General features: G+C 39.4%; 1 protein-coding gene across 4 annotated transcripts in view; it reads left to right on the forward strand.

Moving 5' to 3' along the window:
- The window catches only part of Gnpat (dihydroxyacetone phosphate acyltransferase), a 358,549-nt gene that overhangs the window by 168,504 nt on the left and 169,759 nt on the right, over positions 1-20,286 (forward strand). For all 4 annotated transcript variants that reach the window (XM_068226080.1, XM_067139838.2, XM_068226081.1 and 1 more), the window contains one exon: positions 12,110-12,261. In XM_068226080.1, the coding sequence (XP_068082181.1) occupies positions 12,110-12,261 (152 nt within the window). The remainder of the gene's footprint in view (positions 1-12,109; positions 12,262-20,286) is intronic.

Genomic DNA, 20,286 nt, shown 5'->3' on the forward strand with positions numbered 1-20,286 from the left:
GGATGTGGAGATTAGCAAGAGGGTGCAACAGGACAATACATTCTACCAGAGTATAAGAAACATTGTCTGGAATGAAGAAGTACCAAGGAAGTGTAAGGGGACAATGTACAAAATGTATTATGCACACACATTAATCTGTGCGGCTGAGACCTGGACAGTGACAAGTAAGGAGGAGATTAGAATTCAAGCCAGTAAAATGAAATACGTAATAAGTATTACAGGAAGCCATCCAACAGGGAGTTCTCCCAACGTCCCTTACAAGTAAGAAGACTGCAGGAACTAAGTGGACAGAGGAGAGAAAGCTGGCTCATAGTCAGCAAATGAACGAGTATTGGAAGAAGAAGAAGAAGGCAACAACTTTACTGAAGGGTAGATATGAGCCCCAAGTTCCGCAGTAGGCATAAACGGCAAAAGGAGAGGAAGAAGAAGAATATAGGAAAGATGAGGCAAGACGGATTGAGAAACAAAGACGTGAGAAAGGAGGTCGGAATTGAAAACCTGAATGAGAAAATAGATAGGAGTAAACTAAGATTGTTTGGACATATAAAGATCATGGAGAAAGTAAGAATACCAAAACAGATGATGCACATAAAGTTCGAGGGAAAGAGCGAGAGGGTGATGTAGAACAAGGTGGATGGATTCAATAAAGAAGAGTGCAAGAAGAAACTTCGACTGGGACAAAATGATGGAAGAGGAATTGTGGAAGGAGAGAGGAAGGTGGAGAAATGTCATAAATGCCCTGACCTGACAGTAGCTGGATGATGATGATGATGATGATGATGATGATGATGATGATATGGTGGTGTTCAGTATATTACTAAGCTAGTCCCATATACCTACAGTCGTAACACTGACAGTATTATTCATAGTAATCTTATGTATGAAAATATCTGTATCATCTTTAGTATCCTTCTTTGTTACATCATTTCAGGAAGAGTTTGCTTTAGAATTTGCTTTACATCGCACTGACACACAGAGGTCTTATGGCGACAATGGGATGGGAAAGGGCTAGGCGTGGGGTAGTTGGGGTTCGAACCAACTATCTCCCGAATGCAAGCTGATAGCCACGTGGCCCAAGCCGCGCGGCCATTTACTTGTACAGGTCATTTCACTCCATAAATACATATTATGGCTATCATAAAATTACTGTTATCTATTGTACCTTGATGTGATGTCAATGTATTTGTGATTTTGCTAGTTAAAAAAAAGTTTAGTTTTGACTACCAGTACTACACGATTTTAGATACGAAATGTATGGAACTTGCAATATATAAAATTGAGGAATGTAATGTGAAGGCTATAATACAGGCTTCATCTAAAATAAACACAGTAATCAGGCCAACTTCAGTATCCTGAGATTTAAGTTACCTGTTTGGTTTTCATTGCAAAGTCCAATTCGCTATTCCTAACATAAAGTTCAAGAATTGTTCTTTTCATCTGAAGATCAAATTCCTTATTTTTTATTTCAATTTTCGCTGCATGTTCTTTGATCTGCTTTATTTTATGTTCATGCTTCACTCTTTGGAATTGAATTTGGTCGTCTATGGCTTTTCTTTGCAGCTGTAGAAGTTTTTTCCTTTTTTTTTTTTCTTTTTCTTTTTTTCCTTCTGACAATACTTTCTTCTGACAATAGTTTCTTTCCAGCCAACATACTGTCCAGTGATGGTGATGGGGCTGAAGTAAGTTTCCATAAATCCCTGACAATAAATTGACTGCTACGTGGAACTGCTTCAATTTCATCAATTTGTATATTATTATTGTGTGTTACTATTGGTATATTTTTCTGTTGCTTCGTTAGAACATGAATTATCATTGGTGACAAGTGCTTGGGACTGAGATACTTCAGACTGGGATACATTTAGTGATGAAAGGAATGTTTTGTCGCATTTTGGAATGGCTGAACTTGTACTTTTCTAAGCCTGACAGAAGGGTCCTCCATAGATGAGAGCAGTGATGGCTGGCTGATAGAATCTGAGTCACATACTGATGGCAACTCCTCAATTTGCACTGTACCAATAATCTCTTTTATTTTAATGTCTGTTGTTATTATATTAGGCTCATATGTATCTGAAGTGTATCTTTTCTCTTCAGCAATTTTTTTTTCATAAGTGATAATTTTCATAGTGATCCGTATTGAAGATAATTACAGTTCAAATGAAGAGTGTTCCACCTATTCAGTACACTTAAAACACCATGGTACTAATTTCTTCTTTTCTTGGTGGTTATCTTCAGCCATGAATCTAAAAAATTGACATAACTGAGACGCAATGATATACAATGAAGAACAATAAAATCTGACAATATTTTGAAAATTAGATGAAAATACATATTCCTGGTTTATGGTTTATATTATGATTATAAAGGTCTATTTAAAATGTCATCAAAAATTCTATATTAAAACTTGAAGTTAACACATGTGGTTTGTCACATGAAAATGAAATCATGTAGGAATGTGTTACATGATAGCTTATCATATAATGTGAATCACTTTGTGTTCTTGAAGGTGCCAAGTACTTATTGGTCGGCTGGGGAACATCTTACTGTGATACCGGTACATCAAAGTACGCGAGTCCAATCCAAGTTTTCTATGCAGACCACAATAAAGAAAGAGAGGTGTCTGTCAGTAAAATAAAAAGGTGTTTATGTGTGCAAGCTGCAGGGAAACAAAGTAAGTGATATGAGACTCGCCCCCATTTAATACGTTGTTGAGCATGTGTATCCTTACGTGACACTAACTACAATAACAAGGTTGATGATTGATATGGTTAGAAGTAGAGTAAGGGAAGGGAAGTGGGCGGGATAAGGTGTAGTTACACTATGGCAGAATTGATGGATGAGGAAGGATGGGAGGAAGGAGAGGGGGTTGATGTAGATGTCTTGTGGTGGAAAAATTTTCAAATTCCCATCCCCGCAGCTTGTACATGTAGATAATAATAGTTTTATTCTATTTGCGGATACCTTCGGTTCTTCATTCATTGTGGTTTGCATTGTAAATAAACTTGGTTTGGACTCGTATACTTTGATGTATCACAGTAAAATGTTCCCCAGTCGACCATTAAGTACTTCGCACCTTCAAGAACACAAATAGCTTCACATTATATGACAAGCTATCACATAACGCATCTCTACACGATTTTGCTTTCATGTGACAAACTACGTGTGTTATCTTCAAGTTTTGATGTAGAATTTTTGACAGCATTTGAAATAAACTTTTATAATCATAACATAATTGAATTAAAATCTAGCAGGTTCCACCTTTTCAATACAAAATACAATGTTGTAGGATGGTATTTACAACATTATTTTATTACAGAACATGTTTCGGTGTTTCATTTTTACACCATGGCGATATAAACAATGCACAACAACATATTGCTGAACTTGACTCCTTAAAATCTAACTTATGCTAGGTGTGAAAACTCTAATTTTCAGCAAGAAAAATCTTGTGATGTCGTAAATATAAAAAATCTCATCTGGGTGATGAGTTGTCTTCAAATTCCATAATGGCTATAATGATGAAAGCCCAATGTTAATAGAAAAGCGAGAAAACTGATAAACAAACTAATTGAATCAAACTGTTGATGGGGTCGACTCACCTCTACGGCTGTGTACTTCAATACGGATAAGAAATATGAAGTTCCTTACGTTTAATAATTGTAACATAAACCATAAAACAAGAAATATCGCCCAGTTTTTAAAATACCATCAGATTCTATTGTTCTTAATTGTATATCAGTGTGTCATTGTCATGTCTATTTTTAAGATATATGGCTCAAAAAATGACTTCCAAGAAAAGTTGAAACTAGTACCATGGTGTTTTAAACTATAGCTACTATAATAAATGTGTATTGAATAAGCGAAACTCTCTTCATTTAAATTGCTTTTTATTTTTATACTTCCCCTTTAACAATTTCCAATTCCTTAATGCACTTCCACTAATTTTGTTGAAAGTATCTTCTAGTTCCTTCCAGGCCTTTTCTTTTTCTTTTAAGGACACAGTATCTGTTTTCTTGAATTCCAAAATTCACTGACTGACAGAGCAAATGCAACACCAAGAAGGAGTGGTCAGAACTTTATGCCAATTGCAGGGTAGACTGACGTCACTGAGGTATGCTCATGATGTGAAATGCGCCGCTGTGCTGCACACGTAGCGAACGATAAGTGGGACATGGCGTTGGCGAATGGCCCACTTCGTACCGTGATTTCTCAGCCGACAGTCATTGTCGAACGTGTTGTCGTGTGCCACAGGACACGTGTATAGCTAAGAATGCCAGGCCGCCGTCAACGGAGGCATTTCCAGCAGACAGACGACTTTACGAGGGGTATGCTGATCGGGCTGAGAAGGGCAGGTTGGTCGCTTCGTCAAATCGCAGCCGATACCCATAGGGATGTGTCCACGGTGCAGCGCCTGTGGCAAAGATGGTTGGCGCAGGGACGTGTGGCACGTGCGAGGGGTCCAGGCACAGCCCGAGTGACGTCAGCACGCGAGGATCGGCGCATCCGCCGCCAAGCGGTGGCAGCCCCGCACGCCACGTCAACCGCCATTCTTCAGCATGTGCAAGACACCCTGGCTGTTCCAATACCGACCAGAACAATTTCCCGTCGATTGGTTGAAGGAGGCCTGCACTCCCGGCGTCCGCTCAGAAGACTACCATTGACTCCACAGCATAGACGTGCACGCCTGGCATGGTGCCGGGCTAGAGCGACTTGGATGAGAGAATGGCGGAACGTCGTGTTCTCCGATGAGTCACGCTTCTGTTCTGTCAGTGATAGTCACCGCAGACGAGTGTGGCGTCGGCGTGGAGAAAGGTCAAATCCGGCAGTAACTGTGGAGCGCCCTACCGCTAGACAACGCGGCATCATGGTTTGGGGCGCTATTGCATATGATTCCACGTCACCTCTAGTGCGTATTCAAGGCACGTTAAATGCCCACCGCTACGTGCAGCATGTGCTGCGGCCGGTGGCACTTCCGTACCTTCAGGGGCTGCCCAGTGCTCTGTTTCAGCAGGATAATGCCCGCCCACACTCTGCTCGCATCTCCCAACAGGCTCTACGAGGTGTACAGATGCTTCCGTGGCCAGCGTACTCTCCGGATCTCTCACCAATCGAACATGTGTGAGATCTCATTGGACGCCGTTTGCAAACTCTGCCCCAGCCTCGTACGGACGACCAACTGTGGCAAATGGTTGACAGAGAATGGAGAACCATCCCTCAGGACACCATCCGCACTCTTATTGACTCTGTACCTCGACGTGTTTCTGCGTGCATCGCCGCTCGCGGTGGTCCTACATCTTACTGAGTCGATGCCGTGCGCATTGTGTAACCTGCATATCGGTTTGAAATAAACATCAATTATTCGTCCGTGCCGTCTCTGTTTTTTCCCCAACTTTCATCCCTTTCGAACCACTCCTTCTTGGTGTTGCATTTGCTCTGTCAGTCAGTGTATAATCCTAGGGGGTGGATGATCCTATAATCGATGTTTGTAGGACGATAGAAAATGTTTAAAAAGAGTGAAATGACAGAAATGTGACTATGTAAATCTCTGAATTTAATAAAATCAAACCACATCATTCACTTATCCAAAAGCACATACAGTACAAATTATTAACCAAGCATCAGTATCCTACTGTGTTAATAAACAATAACAAAATTAACAAATCAACTTGTTAAATTGTGTTTAAAAACTTTTAGTTTGAATTTATGTTGGTGGATTTGCTGTATCTGATCTGTGGTGGTGTTGAAATGATAGGCCCTTGTATCATCTCCATGAATTTTATCACATGTTACAACCAAATCTAGCAAATGGATCTCCCAATACATTTCCTAACTGCTTTCAGTTATTACCAATAAAGTTAAAAAGTAAAATTTTATGTCATGCCCAAATTACAGTAGATATGACCTCTAATAACTTATAATTGACACAAGATGCGAGTATTTGTGCGTGCTGAAACTCAAGACACATTTTCTTGTCAGGTTCTGTTTCAGTAATGAAACTTGGTGATTTTACGCATGTATAGTGTGTTGACCCCTAACAAACAACAAAACAACAATACCACTAAGCAAGAAAAAATGGCACGAAAAGAAATGTCAAAACTATCTAAAAATACTACACCATGCCCTACAGAATACAACATTAACACTATTCAACTCATCGCCTCACTAATCCCTAGGATTGGATAATAAACACAAAAAAGTATATTAACTGAAATTTTTATTATTATTATTATTATTATTATTATTATTATTATTATTATTATTATTATTATTACATCCATTTAGGAAGGCTCAGCTTATGCCGGTAACATAATGGGCTGACTCGGCCTAAGTAAGGAGTCACCCTCTTGATTATGAGACTATTGGTACATATATCTACAAATATTTACAACAGAAATAATTACAACATATACTCTATACAATAAATATGCACAGATATGTCTCTAAACAACTCTTTATCTTTCCATTTTGGGAATCTGTTCTTCAGTATTACTTGAACTGCGGCCTGGAACTTCGTGCTGTTTGGTGCAACTCAGATGAAAAGTCGTTCCTAGAAACCTTCTCACAATGTGGCAGGTGCTCAGGGGTGTGGCTTTTTGTAGTTCTACGTATGTGTGATGATGCAGGTTTAATGCGCCCAGAGAGCTGTTGTTGTTGTTGTTGTTGTTGTTGTTATTATTATTATTATTATTATTATTATTATTATTATTATTATTATTATTATTATTATTATTATTATTATTATTATTACACTCAAACCATCAGCTTACTCATTTAAAAATCATTTAGGATTATTATTTACAAGAAATCAGCTATGAAGCCGAGCTGACATTGGTCTAATGACACTGTGACCAGCTGATATAACTCTCCCAACTGGGCATTCTGATACCAACCTAATTTGAGAGTGCTTGGACAGAAACGGCTACCCTTCTCACTGGATTGGGTGGCGGCTCCTGGCTATTTGCTTACTCGCAAGTGCACACATAAGTTGGTTGACATGCATGGCATTTATTTTAATGTAAAGAACATTGAACATTCTATGTCGGTGCGATGTAAAGCAAATTGTAAAAAAGAGAATAATAATAATAAAAAAAGTTCTCTTCCTACCCCACGGTACTAGGTTTGCGAGGTTTAGGGCATTTTTCATTTTCACATCCTTTGTGGCTCTTTCCTTTCTTTTACCAATACCTTCATTTTTTGAAGTAGGAAGTAATAACACCACCACCACCGCTGCAGCCGCCGCCACCACTTTTTTTTTCTTTGGCCCTGTTTCGAACCCCACTGTAGGCAGCCCTGAAGATGGATTTCAGTATTTTCCCCATTTTCACACTAGGCAAATGCTGGCTGGGGCTGTACCTTAATTAAGGCCACAGCCGCTCGACGTAAAGCAGATTGTAAAAAATAAAGAAAACACAGAACGAGGACAATCTCCACTTCTTTTCACACTACCATCCTCAAATTGATCGGCATTTCCTCATTAGTAGTTTTGGCTCGGCGATGGTGAATCAGTCAGTCAGTCAGTCAGTCAGTCAGGGCAAGTTATTTTATACTTATAGATAGGAAGGAACACGAGTGTTGATACTCACCCTTGTGGTGAAGCTGGAAAACAGAAATTAACTCATTAGTGCTGAGAAGAAATGAATGCAGTTAATGAGGGGTCCATATTTTTGAAGATGACAGTGTAAGAAGTGATTGTCCTTGTCCTTTTGTGTGTACGTGTTTGGTCTTTCCCCTCTTTCTATTGCTTTCTCTTCTCACACTGATGTGCCATTGTTTTTACCCCATTAATGCTTCTTTTCATGTTCCTATATCTCTACATATGCCTTGATTTGGCTGTTGTCTTTTCCTTTCATTAGTTTTCTTTTTGTTAAACATCACACTAACTCATGGAAGTGTTTTGGTGATGCAGTGATGGGAAAGGGCTAGGATAGGGAAGTGGTTGTGGCCTTTATTAAGATACAGCCCAAGCATTTGCCTGGTATGAAAATAGGAAGCCACGGAAAGGCATCTTCAGGGTTGTCAACGATCGGTTCCAACCCATCATCACTTGAATGCAAACTCCTAGCTATGCAACCACAAGGGTACATCCGCACCAGAGGTGGCTTGCCTAGCGGCTAGATGGTGGATGGTCGCTAGGATGATTTCATCCAAGTGAACAAACTCCCAAGAACGAATGGAAATGGCTGCATTGAGCGCTCACCTTGGCTTGGCTCTCTGGGTAGTCGCTAAGCGTCTATCCTATCGAATGAAGTGGACTGTTTTTCCGAGCTTCTATCCAAGTAGAAACATGAACTTGTTTTTGTACTCGACATACCTTTTACAAAGCTTTTGTTCACTTTTAACTGGACTTGTGTGCATTTTTTCTTTAAATGAAAATGAAAATATATAATTAAAAAAAGGATACCTTGGTCTTTTAGTAACCTCAAAGTGATGAGTCGTTCTTTGGGTGATATGCATTTCCTATACTTGGTGTCCTGCTTTTTCAGTGTTTCTTTAATTTTAGTAAGCAGAATATTGAACGTTTCTGCAGTCATTCATAAATATTCATAAAATGTGTCTGGATGATTTCGTAACTGTTTGTAGACAAGATTAAACGACCCATTCACAGACCTAGGCTCATTTACTTTGTGTACCCAAAAAGAAGAAGAACGCAAGTAGAATAGTTCGTACTTCAAACTAGAATTCTCAGTAAGAAGTAATTTTCTTCCTAACTTCAACAGAGAGATTTGTAAGTCATTCTCGTCTTGAAAGCAACTGACACAGCTCTGGGCAGTGCGGCCACCACATATCCTACCTAAGCTCCTATATACACACCTATCTAGGCACCTACCCATATAAGCCACCTCTGGTGCGGAAGTAGTCTAACCTTTCCATTACTAAAAGACTTAGGCATTGAGTGAGGAGAACACACACACTAGCTCTGATTGGTTATGTTTCACAATAGAAATATTAATTATGATTGGGATGGAAATATTAAGTATTGTTCATAGCCCACAAAGCTCCATCAAACAGGTTTTGACATCTTCTGTCTTAATACCAATATAATGGTCCGTTATTGGACATTATAAATTTTCCAGCTAACTCATTCTTGGTTGCCTGCATTTCGCCCTCGTGTGCTAAGTTGGGCTCATCAGTTGGGACTTAGCACACCTCCCAAGACGCAAGGCTAGTGCATACCGTGGAGGCCACTGCATAGGCTACTTGAAGCCACCAGCAGTGCCAATGCACTATGAGAGCTATGTCTCATTTCCAAAAATTGCGGACTGCCTAGCCACCAGATAATATAGATGTTGATTCCATAGGGAACTTTATTTGTCCTGAATGAGTAAATTTATAATATATTGGTATTATAAATGTACTATATATTGGTATTATTGGTAACATAAATTTACTTATTCAGGACAAATATTTTAAGTTCCCTATGGGAATCAACATCTATATCATCTTCTGTGTTATCGCTCTCATCACGACTTTCTCTTCTCCTTTTGTCCTGAGGGTTGTGAGAATGAATCTTGGCGTAGTCAGTGAATTACATGCTCTAAGAACCTCTTTCAGGCCGTAGCTCTGACTGTTCTGCTTCAAATTGCACAGAAATAAAAATCACATAATTATTTCAGAATCTCCTCATCAAATCAGATCATATATTCTGCTTCTCTCATTTCTGTTTACCCTCCATATTCTACAAGTTTTCTCAATTAGAACTTGACCAAACATTACCTAGTAAAATCATCAGCCTACAGGGTCTTCAGCCAAACCACAACAACTTGTCATAACCGCAATATTTTTCATCATTTAATTTCTGTGTAATTTTTTTGTTTCTGTCCTGGAAATACAAGTTTCAAAGCAACTAAATCCCTGATTCTACTAAAATACTTCCATTAATATGTCGTCTACCTAGCAAGTTGACTACGCAGTTTGCATCGTGAGGCTGTGAGCTTGCATTTGGGAGAGAGTGGGTTTGAACTCCACTGTCGTCAACCCTGAAGATGGTTTTCCCATTTTCACACCGGGCAAATGCTTGGGCTGTACCTTAATTAAGGCCACAGTCTCTTCCTTACCAGTCCTATCTCTGTCTATCCCATCGTCGCCATAAGGCCTGTCTGTGTTGGTGCGGCGTAAAATAAATAACAATGGAAAAGATATGCTTCTGTCATAATGTCTGCCTCCATAGCATAATGGTTAGCACGATTAGCAACCAGCCTTGGAGGCCTGGTTTCTATTCCCAGTACTGTCAGAGATTTGGCAAGAAGGCTGATATGTAATTAAAAAGGCATGCTCTGCTCAACACCATTGCAGGTATGCCTACGAATTTGTGAGTTTAGTTTACTTTTTGTCATATTCATCATTAATACATCAGTTTCTATCAGCAGCCGGACGATTTCATGTGTAACTTTAGACCATATATGTTAAAGCTAGATTACCTAATTTGTAACTCCTTGCCTTTTCTTGTGTAATCATCCAGAGACAGTATCTATGAGGTTTACATCTTTCCATGCCACTGATGAAGACAATTTTGAAAATGGAGAGAGAGAGAGAGAGAGATTTTTTTTTCTCATCATGTTTCATTTTCTATTCCCAATAGTACACTGACTGACAGAGCAAATGCAACACCAAGAAGGAGTGGTTCGAAAGGGATGAAAGTTGGGGAAAAAACAGAGACGGCACGGACGAATAATTGATGTTTATTTCAAACCGATACGCAGGTTACACAATGCGCACGGCATCGACTCAGTAGGATGTAGGACCACCGGGAGCGGCGATGCACGCAGAAACACGTCGAGGTACAGAGTCAATAAGAGTGCGGATGGTGTCCTGAGGGATGGTTCTCCATTCTCTGTCAACCATTTGCCACAGTTGGTCGTCCGTACGAGGCTGGGGCAGAGTTTGCAAACGGCGTCCAATGAGATCCCACATGTGTTCGATTGGTGAGAGATCCGGAGAGTACGCTGGCCACGGAAGCATCTGTACACCTCGTAGAGCCTGTTGGGAGATGCGAGCAGTGTGTGGGCGGGCATTATCCTGCTGAAACAGAGCATTGGGCAGCCCCTGAAGGTACGGGAGTGCCACCGGCCGCAGCACATGCTGCACGTAGCGGTGGGCATTTAACGTGCCTTGAATACGCACTAGAGGTGACGTGGAATCATACGCAATAGTGCCCCAAACCATGATGCCGCATTGTCTAGCGGTAGGGCGCTCCACAGTTACTGCCGGATTTGACCTTTCTCCACGCCGACGCCACACTCGTCTGCGGTGACTATCACTGACAGAACAGAAGCGTGACTCATCGGAGAACACGACATTCCGCCATTCCCTCATCCAAGTCGCTCTAGCCCGGCACCATGCCAGGCGTGCACGTCTATGCTGTGGAGTCAATGGTAGTCTTCTGAGCGGACGCCAGGAGTGCAGGCCTCCTTCAACCAATCGACGGGAAATTGTTCTGGTCGATATTGGAACAGCCAGGGTGTCTTGCACATGCTGAAGAATGGCGGTTGACGTGGCGTGCGGGGCTGCCACCGCTTGGCGGCGGATGCGCCGATCCTCGCGTGCTGACATCACTCGGGCTGCGCCTGGACCCCTCGCACGTGCCACATGTCCCTGCGCCAACCATCTTCGCCACAGGCGCTGCACTGTGGACACATCCCTATGGGTATCGGCTGCGATTTGACGAAGCGACCAACCTGCCCTTCTCAGCCCGATCACCATACCCCTCGTAAAGTCGTCTGTCTGCTGGAAATGCCTCCGTTGACGGCGGCCTGGCATTCTTAGCTATACACATGTCCTGTGGCACACGACAACACGTTGTACAATGACTGTCGGCTGAGAAATCACGGTACAAAGTGGGCCATTCGCCAACGCCGTGTCCCATTTATCGTTCGCTACGTGCGCAGCACAGCGGCGCATTTCACATCATGAGCATACCTCAGTGACGTCAGTCTACCCTGCAATTGGCATAAAGTTCTGACCTCTCCTTCTTGGTGTTGCATTTGCTCTGTCAGTCAATGTAATATACCATTTGACGCATAACCAACCTTTAAGTTTATTACTTTCATGTAATATCTTATTTCACTGTGGTGTGGATACTTTCTTGGTTATTCTTTTCTTTGAATATGCTTAGGGTTCTTATCCATGGTTTTGGACCCGTTCTTTTGTGGTCGGATTGATGATGTAACTATAGTCCCAATCAACATAAGCTATGACAGAACACTAGAAGAAGACTTATTTGCGTATGAACTTCTTGGAGCACCTAAACCCAAAGAATCCGCTACGGTAAGCCAAAAATTGTGAACTTTACTGCTATTATCTGCTTTTCCTTTTTAGAGTTGCCTGATTGCTAAACATTATGCATGTGCAAGCATATCTATTTTAACCTCCACTTCTGATTGCTTAATTTCTCCTCTTGTATTCTGTAAGTTATATTAAGGTGACCGGATGACCACTACCCATATGGAGGGCATTGAGCCTTGAAATGTAAGAAATATCACCAAAATGTTAAGACACTTGATCCAGAAGCAAAATATTTGTTCGAATACACTACCTGTCTTGATATTGCAGGTCACTAAATGAGTTGCTGGTTTATTCTTGAATGGACTTTAAAAACAAAAACAACATACTATTAAAAATCATGATTCTCATCATTATATGACATTGTAGTTATATTTGTCAGCTGATGTGATTTTTGCCAATAAACCATTCTTTTTCAATACATGATTACAAAGTTCTGTGCATTCAAAATGTTTCAAGTAGTACTTCACAAGTAACGAATCTTTCACTGATTCATTGTTTAAATTATAATGAGTGTCATTTCATTGGGCAGATATTACAGGATACAACTTTTTGTCATTAGCTTCATTGCCTGGTACTGAAAATAAATACTCTGCAATCACCAGGAATTGAGAATACTTTCAAAATATTAAGTACGTTTGAAAAAATCTTCCCATTTCCCTTTACTTGTCAGTTGTGCAGTTTCAGTTGTGTTTTTATCTAAAGGTATGTATTTTTATTTAAAAACACACCAAAGCAAGAAATCTCCAAATGTAGCACATTTTGGTGCTTTGTGCAGACTCCTGGACATAGGGCCAGAATGTAGTGCATATCTATAAAATATAGGACATCTGTTCACCCTAATTTATGCTTACTCTATTAGTATACTTGCAAATCCTTGGTATATTTTCATTTCTTTGTGGTCTAAGAATTAGTTGTATTTCTTTTGCATGTTTTATTATTTCAGTAGTTTATTTTATTAATTGCATGCTGTTGTCCTCAGAATCTGTATTGAATTTACCTATAAGAAAATATTAAAATCAGATATTTCTGATGATAGAAAACCTCCCTATATAGAACATAATATGGAGTCAGTATTCCTCTAACAATTTAAGAAATGGTAAATCTGAAAGAACATGATAAACGAGAAAATGAATGTGGGAAAGTGCTTTGAGTCTGTAAGGTTCACTTCTTACATGTTCATAATGATTTTCTCAATACTCTCAGTTTGTTACTCACAAGTGACATTACTCCATGACAGCTTTCTAATCGTATCAGATGGGTTTTTTTTCCTTCTTTTTCTTTCTACAGCTTGGCCATGCTTGAGATACAAGTATTTTCAACTCTTAGAGATTTTTTGCAAACTGTATGACCTTCATAACGTCTGTATTACTGAACTTTTTTGTTTATAACTGTTCCAAGGTATCTGTGGAACAGCAGATGTGAAAGAAGGTGCGGGCTGGAAAGGGTCTAACTACAAGTCCGAAAGATGAATTAAAAATTTAAATGAAGGTTATATTTTCAATAGGCAACAAAATTTAACAAATTTTTACATAGAATTTGAAAACTTAACGAGTACAACAAGTCAACAGCTATCCAATAATCAGGTACACAAGACCAGAAAAGCAAGGATTTAGAGGCAAATTAATGATCTGGGCTTCAAGCCCCACCTTTTACAATCTCTGAGCTCTCAGCTCACAACCACAAATTACCAAAGGGCAGAAAACCCTGCATTACATGGAGCACTTGCTCCCATCTAGTAATGTCAAGCCTCCTAGAGGCACCTTTCAAAACACCATAAAGAGCTGACCGCTCTCAATCTTTCAAGCCTATTAAAGGCCACAGCAACTTTCGCATTGCCTGCCTCTCAAGGCACACTTACAAATGAACAGGGGTACCTTGTACCCATGCTACTGGACCTTAAATTAAAAAAAAAAGGTTAATTTAAACGGCCCTAAATACAAAAGGAATGGAGGCGAGAACTTGCACTCCTACATGAAACTAGTTAAAACCTAGGTGGCGCTAAGCCAAATCAACAGGGGCTATTCCCACACTAGGGAGGTGACTCGTATAAAAAAAATTTAATACATTAGGAATGAGAAAAAAAAACGGTTATGAAAACGTAGTCACCTCAGATCAAAATGCAGGGGAGCTCGAGAGGGTAAAGCACTCTCTATCCCCGATTTACAGTTAAAGTAACATGAAAATTTTACATCGAAAGGTTACATCAAAAACGGTTTCGGACCTTCCCCGAGGATTAAACTGGTGAGCTAGCAAGAAAATAAAGATGTTAAACGGCCATTACCTTTTTGAAGGGCTGCTGACTGATGAAAGAGGCGCTTCCCGCCTCCAGCTATTCTTCCATACACTAAGCTAGATGTTTTACGAGTGGCGGAGAGCCTGGAAGATCAGCAGTTTTTATACTCTCGGGGAAGATTCGAGACCTTTCATGAATGATTAAGACACACCCATAGCGGTTTATTGGATAGCTTACAGTTACACATCGACATTGGTAAAGAAAGACGCTATTGGCTGAAAATTAATGACAGAAATTTACGATTGGCTAATTTCAAAACTGGCGTAAAGAAAGATTAATATTGCCAACCCACAAATGAAAGAACAAGATTTAGTAAAGAACAAACTTATGAATACAAAATATCTTCAAGAAAAGTTCCTTCACTTCGCACCAGGGTGCATGATCATAGTTTTTGGTAGAGACATCTGTGAGAGAATGTCCACACTTCTTGATAATTAAAAAACAAAGACAATTTGAAATTAACACAGTGACATCTTCTGATAAACGGTTGCATTAATTCAATTTCAAAGTTCAGAGTTTCAACTGTAGAGGAGAACTTTAAGGCGGAAAATTCAAATGTGCGGCGTATAGGTGTACCAACCGGTACAATAACTGTGACTTATTTGAAATGTAAAAGTAGGGAAGTATAATAGAAATTGCCTTCATTTTATGCTGTATGTGTGTTTATTATGCAGTTAGTTTTCTCTACATCACGTAGTCTGAAAGTCTGTGTGAAACCTGCTATTTGTATCTTGCAAAGAAGTTTTTCTCTCTCTTGAAGTAAATGAGGCATTTAAAAATCATCTACAACATAGAAGAGCAGCATGAAGATGAAAAATCTACCCAGTCTATAGTGTTATATTTAGGGAGAAATGCTTGTATTAGCACTGTCAGTTTATGTTTCCAATATAACTTATAGTAATACGGGGTACATTTTAAAAGTAGTACTGGCAATTTTTTCCAAGGAAACACAACATTCTTTTGAAAACATTTTATTTTCTGTGGATTCTACATACCTTAATTACTTCTGCTTATAGTCATCACCATTATCAAGGCACTTTTCATAACGGGGCACCAGTTTCTTGTATGCTTTTGTCATACCACTGCCTGTGATGACAGCCACCCAAAGCAGAGTATGACAAAATGTGTACTGTCTGTCTTCATAAACATTTGCTTCAACCACACACACCAAATCATCTGTGATGACAGATGGTCAGCTACTCCATGAGATATCATGCACATGCTGACGACCTTCTGTGAACATTTAAACCCATTGCCTCAACATTCCATCTGTACTTGCTCTTTCACCATACACTTCACGTACTTGGCAATGAATGTCAACTGTTTTGATGTTTAGTGCATTCAAAAAAAGAATCGTGGACCGTATCTCACAGTTGGCAGGTTAGTCTATTGTCTTGAACCGTGTAAGCACTCGCTACACTATATAAATGTCTCCACACATTGCATGTGGCATGTCAACAGATGCAGGAATCCATTGCGCATGCTTAACATCACAACTGCAGCGTTGTACTGGAAATGATCAGAAATGATACTTAAAATAAAAAAAAGCCTCGCAGTAAGTAAAGAACTTGACTAATTATTGAGAATAAAATAAACACACAGATCTTACATTTTTAGTAATATGTAATGACCAGTCATTTAAAAACCACACACATTTGACTGTTGGAATAAGACAGTGATCCTGGCAAGTTTTATACCATGGGAAGGAAGCTAGTAGGTAGCAATGATGGTGTGGCATGAGTAGAGAGCTCTAGAGCATGGCTGGCCTGTCTCTTCCTTCTTGTCGAACATCCTTGGTGATTGTTGGTTCAAGAAAGAGACCACTTAGCTTCATTTTGCTAGAAAAGCTCATACATCATGTATTACAAATGATTGCTCCTACAGTAAAACCTCATTAACACAATTGTGCAGGGGACAAGGAAAGAGAATGTGTTCAACAGAATGACTTTTGCATCCTCAGTCAGGATCCAACGCTGATTTCCCCATATCACATCACGTTTCTTTAAAATCTGATCCTACATTTCTTATGCACATGCTCCAATGTAACTGTTATAGTAATACGAGGTGCATTTTCTGTTCTGTGAATGTGAAGGAATTTAACAGCAGAAACGAAAGGAAGATCGTGTATTCAAGCAATATTCATCCACAATATCACCCATTCACCATGGCCGTGATGAACCAATACCACAGTGTCTGGAACAATTACATGAATCTGAATCTGACACACAAATGGCTGGCGCATTTAACTGTGATTTCTCACCAAAAGTTGTTGGAGATCTACCCAAAGTTTTAGAGCAAAACATGTTGGCACCAGGAAGAATGTGTTATTAGTACAGGCATTGGAAAAAAAAAAAAAAAAAAAAAAAAAAAATGCACCCTTCTTCTCTGAAGAGGGAACATTGGTTTACTGCAACAGCATTCTGAAGGTTGTTTTGAAACTAGGAGTACCACGGTCTGACCATAACCACTGGAGACTTTTTATTGATGCCTCCAAGTTTCTTTTGAAGTGCTCCTTCACATCAAACAAACATGCATTAGTTTCCATTGCACGTTCAGTTACTATGCAAGAAATATATGGAAATCTTGAAAAAATGATGTGTAAAATCAGGGGCGATGCGTGGTATTGTTGCAGGGTTGCACAACTCTCAATAATTTTGTACTTCATTTGTCGTCTTTTCTTTTAACATTTTAGTTTAATAAACTAACATGTATTCGAAAACATGTTAAAACCAACCGTCTACGGTCATTCGCTGTACTAATGCTTCGTAACGGACCAACAAACACTGCTGGCTTCGAATCAAACTCAAGGGGTTTGCTTTGCTACAGCAACTCTCTAGCGGACAGCATGGCGGAATGAACCTCAGCAGGGACGAGCCCAAGCCTGCATAGCATCTGGTTGCATGCTCGCTAGAATCGGTCTCAGGGAGTTGCACGAGACTAGCAAGTCCCCTACCGAGAAACAGTTCCCAATGTCTCCGTTAGATTGCGCCTCTCTGCGGAGATTACTTCATTCCTGGTTTCTCTTTTCTCTCAAAGGTAAATTCATTTCCATTTTTAAAATTTTAAAATTTCATTACGTTGCACCGACGCAGATAGGTCTTATGGCGACGATGGGGTAGGAAAGGGCTAGGAATTGGAAAGAAGCGACCATGGCATTAATAAGGCACGGTCACAGCACTTGCCTGGCGTGTAAATGGGAAACTGCAGAAAACCATATTCAGGGCTTCCGACAGTGGTGTTCGAACCCACTATACCCCGAATGCAAGCTCACAGCTACGCGACCACACGGCCAACTTGCTGGGTAATTTCTTTTCCATGCTATATCAGACCACCCGCAATATTACCAACATCTTGCTTTGATGAAAAACGTAAGTATCTTTAAGGAATGGGAGGAACAAATTTCAGTTCTCTACAACCACAATATTACAATAATAATGTATAGTATTTTGAATTTGTCATTTCCTCCAACAAAATATTAATAGAGGATTAAAATACCGGTTATTAAATTTACATTTTAGGAGGCCCTGGAATACGGTAAAGCGTGAATAAGACAGGAAATAAACCATCCCAGTAAGGAGTTAAAGAATGATCCCATCACGAGAATTATACTAGCACATAGCATCATCAAATACATAGATAACAGTACAGTAGATACCACAAATATGAACCAGGAAAAATAGAAAGAAATCCACCAACCAAATTTAATAATAATAATAATAACAATAAGAAACAGAAAACGGTATCACAACGATAATCTCAATTAAATAAAACAAATGGAATAATTTGGCCCTTGTCCGCGCATATACCAAGTTCCAGAATTACTCCATTATCAATTACGATTGGAATATTAAATTTTACAAAACTTTACATTTTAAAATCATGAGGATTCAAATTATATCACCAAAATGTCGGATGCTGAATAAATGCCAGTTTATTTTAATGAATAAATGGTGGCCGACATGTCCATAAATGATAGGCTTAATTTCAATTATGGCTGCGAAGTTGGCTTGAAACAATTCTGACAGCGTTGCTGAAATTTCCCACAATATTAATGTCAATGATAGTGTGTTACTCACATTCTTCTTCTCCAAATAATCCGGCAGTAGAACAGTTTTGAAACAATTAAGATGATACTTGTACTTACATCGTTGGGTGTCCAATATAATATAATCTGATAGCTTACGTTGTTAGGTCATTTTGCAATGAAGCACACGCTCCCAGTAATTCAGAGGTCACACTTATACAAATGAACAGTAAATAGAAAAATATTAAAACACTAGTTACATTGCAACTAAGGTAAAGGCCTTAGTTCACATGGCTATTAGCCTGGAGTATCAGACTCCATTCCACCAACTCTCAATCGCATCTTGCACAGAACAGCTTTAGCAATAGCGTTCACCATGGCGCTTGGTCACCAACAGACTGGCTTGCAGCCAGCAAGAATCACATCGCACAGATTGATGGAGTAGTGCACATGCGCGCTCAAATCAACTTGCTTATTGAGCGAATCAGAAAAATCGAAGCTACTGACGTAACAATAGAAGATTACACATTTAAATAGGCATAGTTTAGTCACATAAATTAATGGCAATTCAAACAGTGGGCGATAATGGTAGATAAATTCCCCATTCACAAATACATATGTCCAATAAATGAGGGTAGCTTTAATTCATGTCACAGATCCTCCCCTTCGAAAGCCAAAACACGGGGAGGCAAAAGGTTGAGATGGTGGATACAAGATTATATGGTACAATTTCAGTGTCCAAACCAAATCTTCATACGTTGATTATAGAAAGTGACAGTCCAACATTTTAAGTACAGTAAACACGGAAAGGTCTTATTTGGTTGAAGGATAGCAGATCTTCACCATATACCAGTAGATAAACACGTTAAATGTGACTAGAAACAACAGGGCCAGCATCACATCACATACCACACAAGTTGACAGTACATAAAGTAGTTCAATCATACCAGCACAGTAAAACTGAAACACCACACACACGAGCAAAAGTGAGGGACCAAGTGCACATTTACAGACCACAGTGAACCAAAATGGCTCAACCACACATGTTAGGGACCACATAATTTTTCCAACTAGGTTTCCAAGACACTTTTGTAACTTTTTAGTAAATTGCGAGGGGATATACAAGTTCCACATGCCTAAAATGACCTGAGCGAACTGCTCCGATTTTGAGCTCAAGTTAAACACAGAAGTAACATCGTTAACATAATTATGTCAGACCACATTGTTGGTATTGGCATTTAAAGAATCACCAAAATAATGAAGTTATTTTACATTTGTTCGCTGACGTGTGAACCGATATACACTAATTTTCCAGAATCATCAATTTATGTGCTACAGTATGAATAATCCAACCTTGAGTAAGGATTACATATTAAGAAAAGGGGAAATAACTTAACTGAAATATTCCAGGACTTCAATATTCGAGTATCAAGACTAAACACAAGAGATCAGAGAAATAATTTTGAATATTTCAGATGCTCATGGAATCCAGTGGTAAGTTACAGTAGTTTTTATCCCAGCAAATAAAGTAAAATTTAATAGACTCAACCAGAATATCAAACATAGTAGGTCGAAGACCATTATAGTTTTCACATTAATTTACATGAAATACTAGCATTCTTCCCGCACATTACATAATTCCAAAGCTCAGTACAGATACCAGAAAAATCCCAAGACAATGAACAGAAGA

This window comes from Anabrus simplex, chromosome 2 (genome assembly GCF_040414725.1).
Source record: "Anabrus simplex isolate iqAnaSimp1 chromosome 2, ASM4041472v1, whole genome shotgun sequence".
NCBI lineage: Eukaryota > Metazoa > Arthropoda > Insecta > Orthoptera > Tettigoniidae > Anabrus > Anabrus simplex.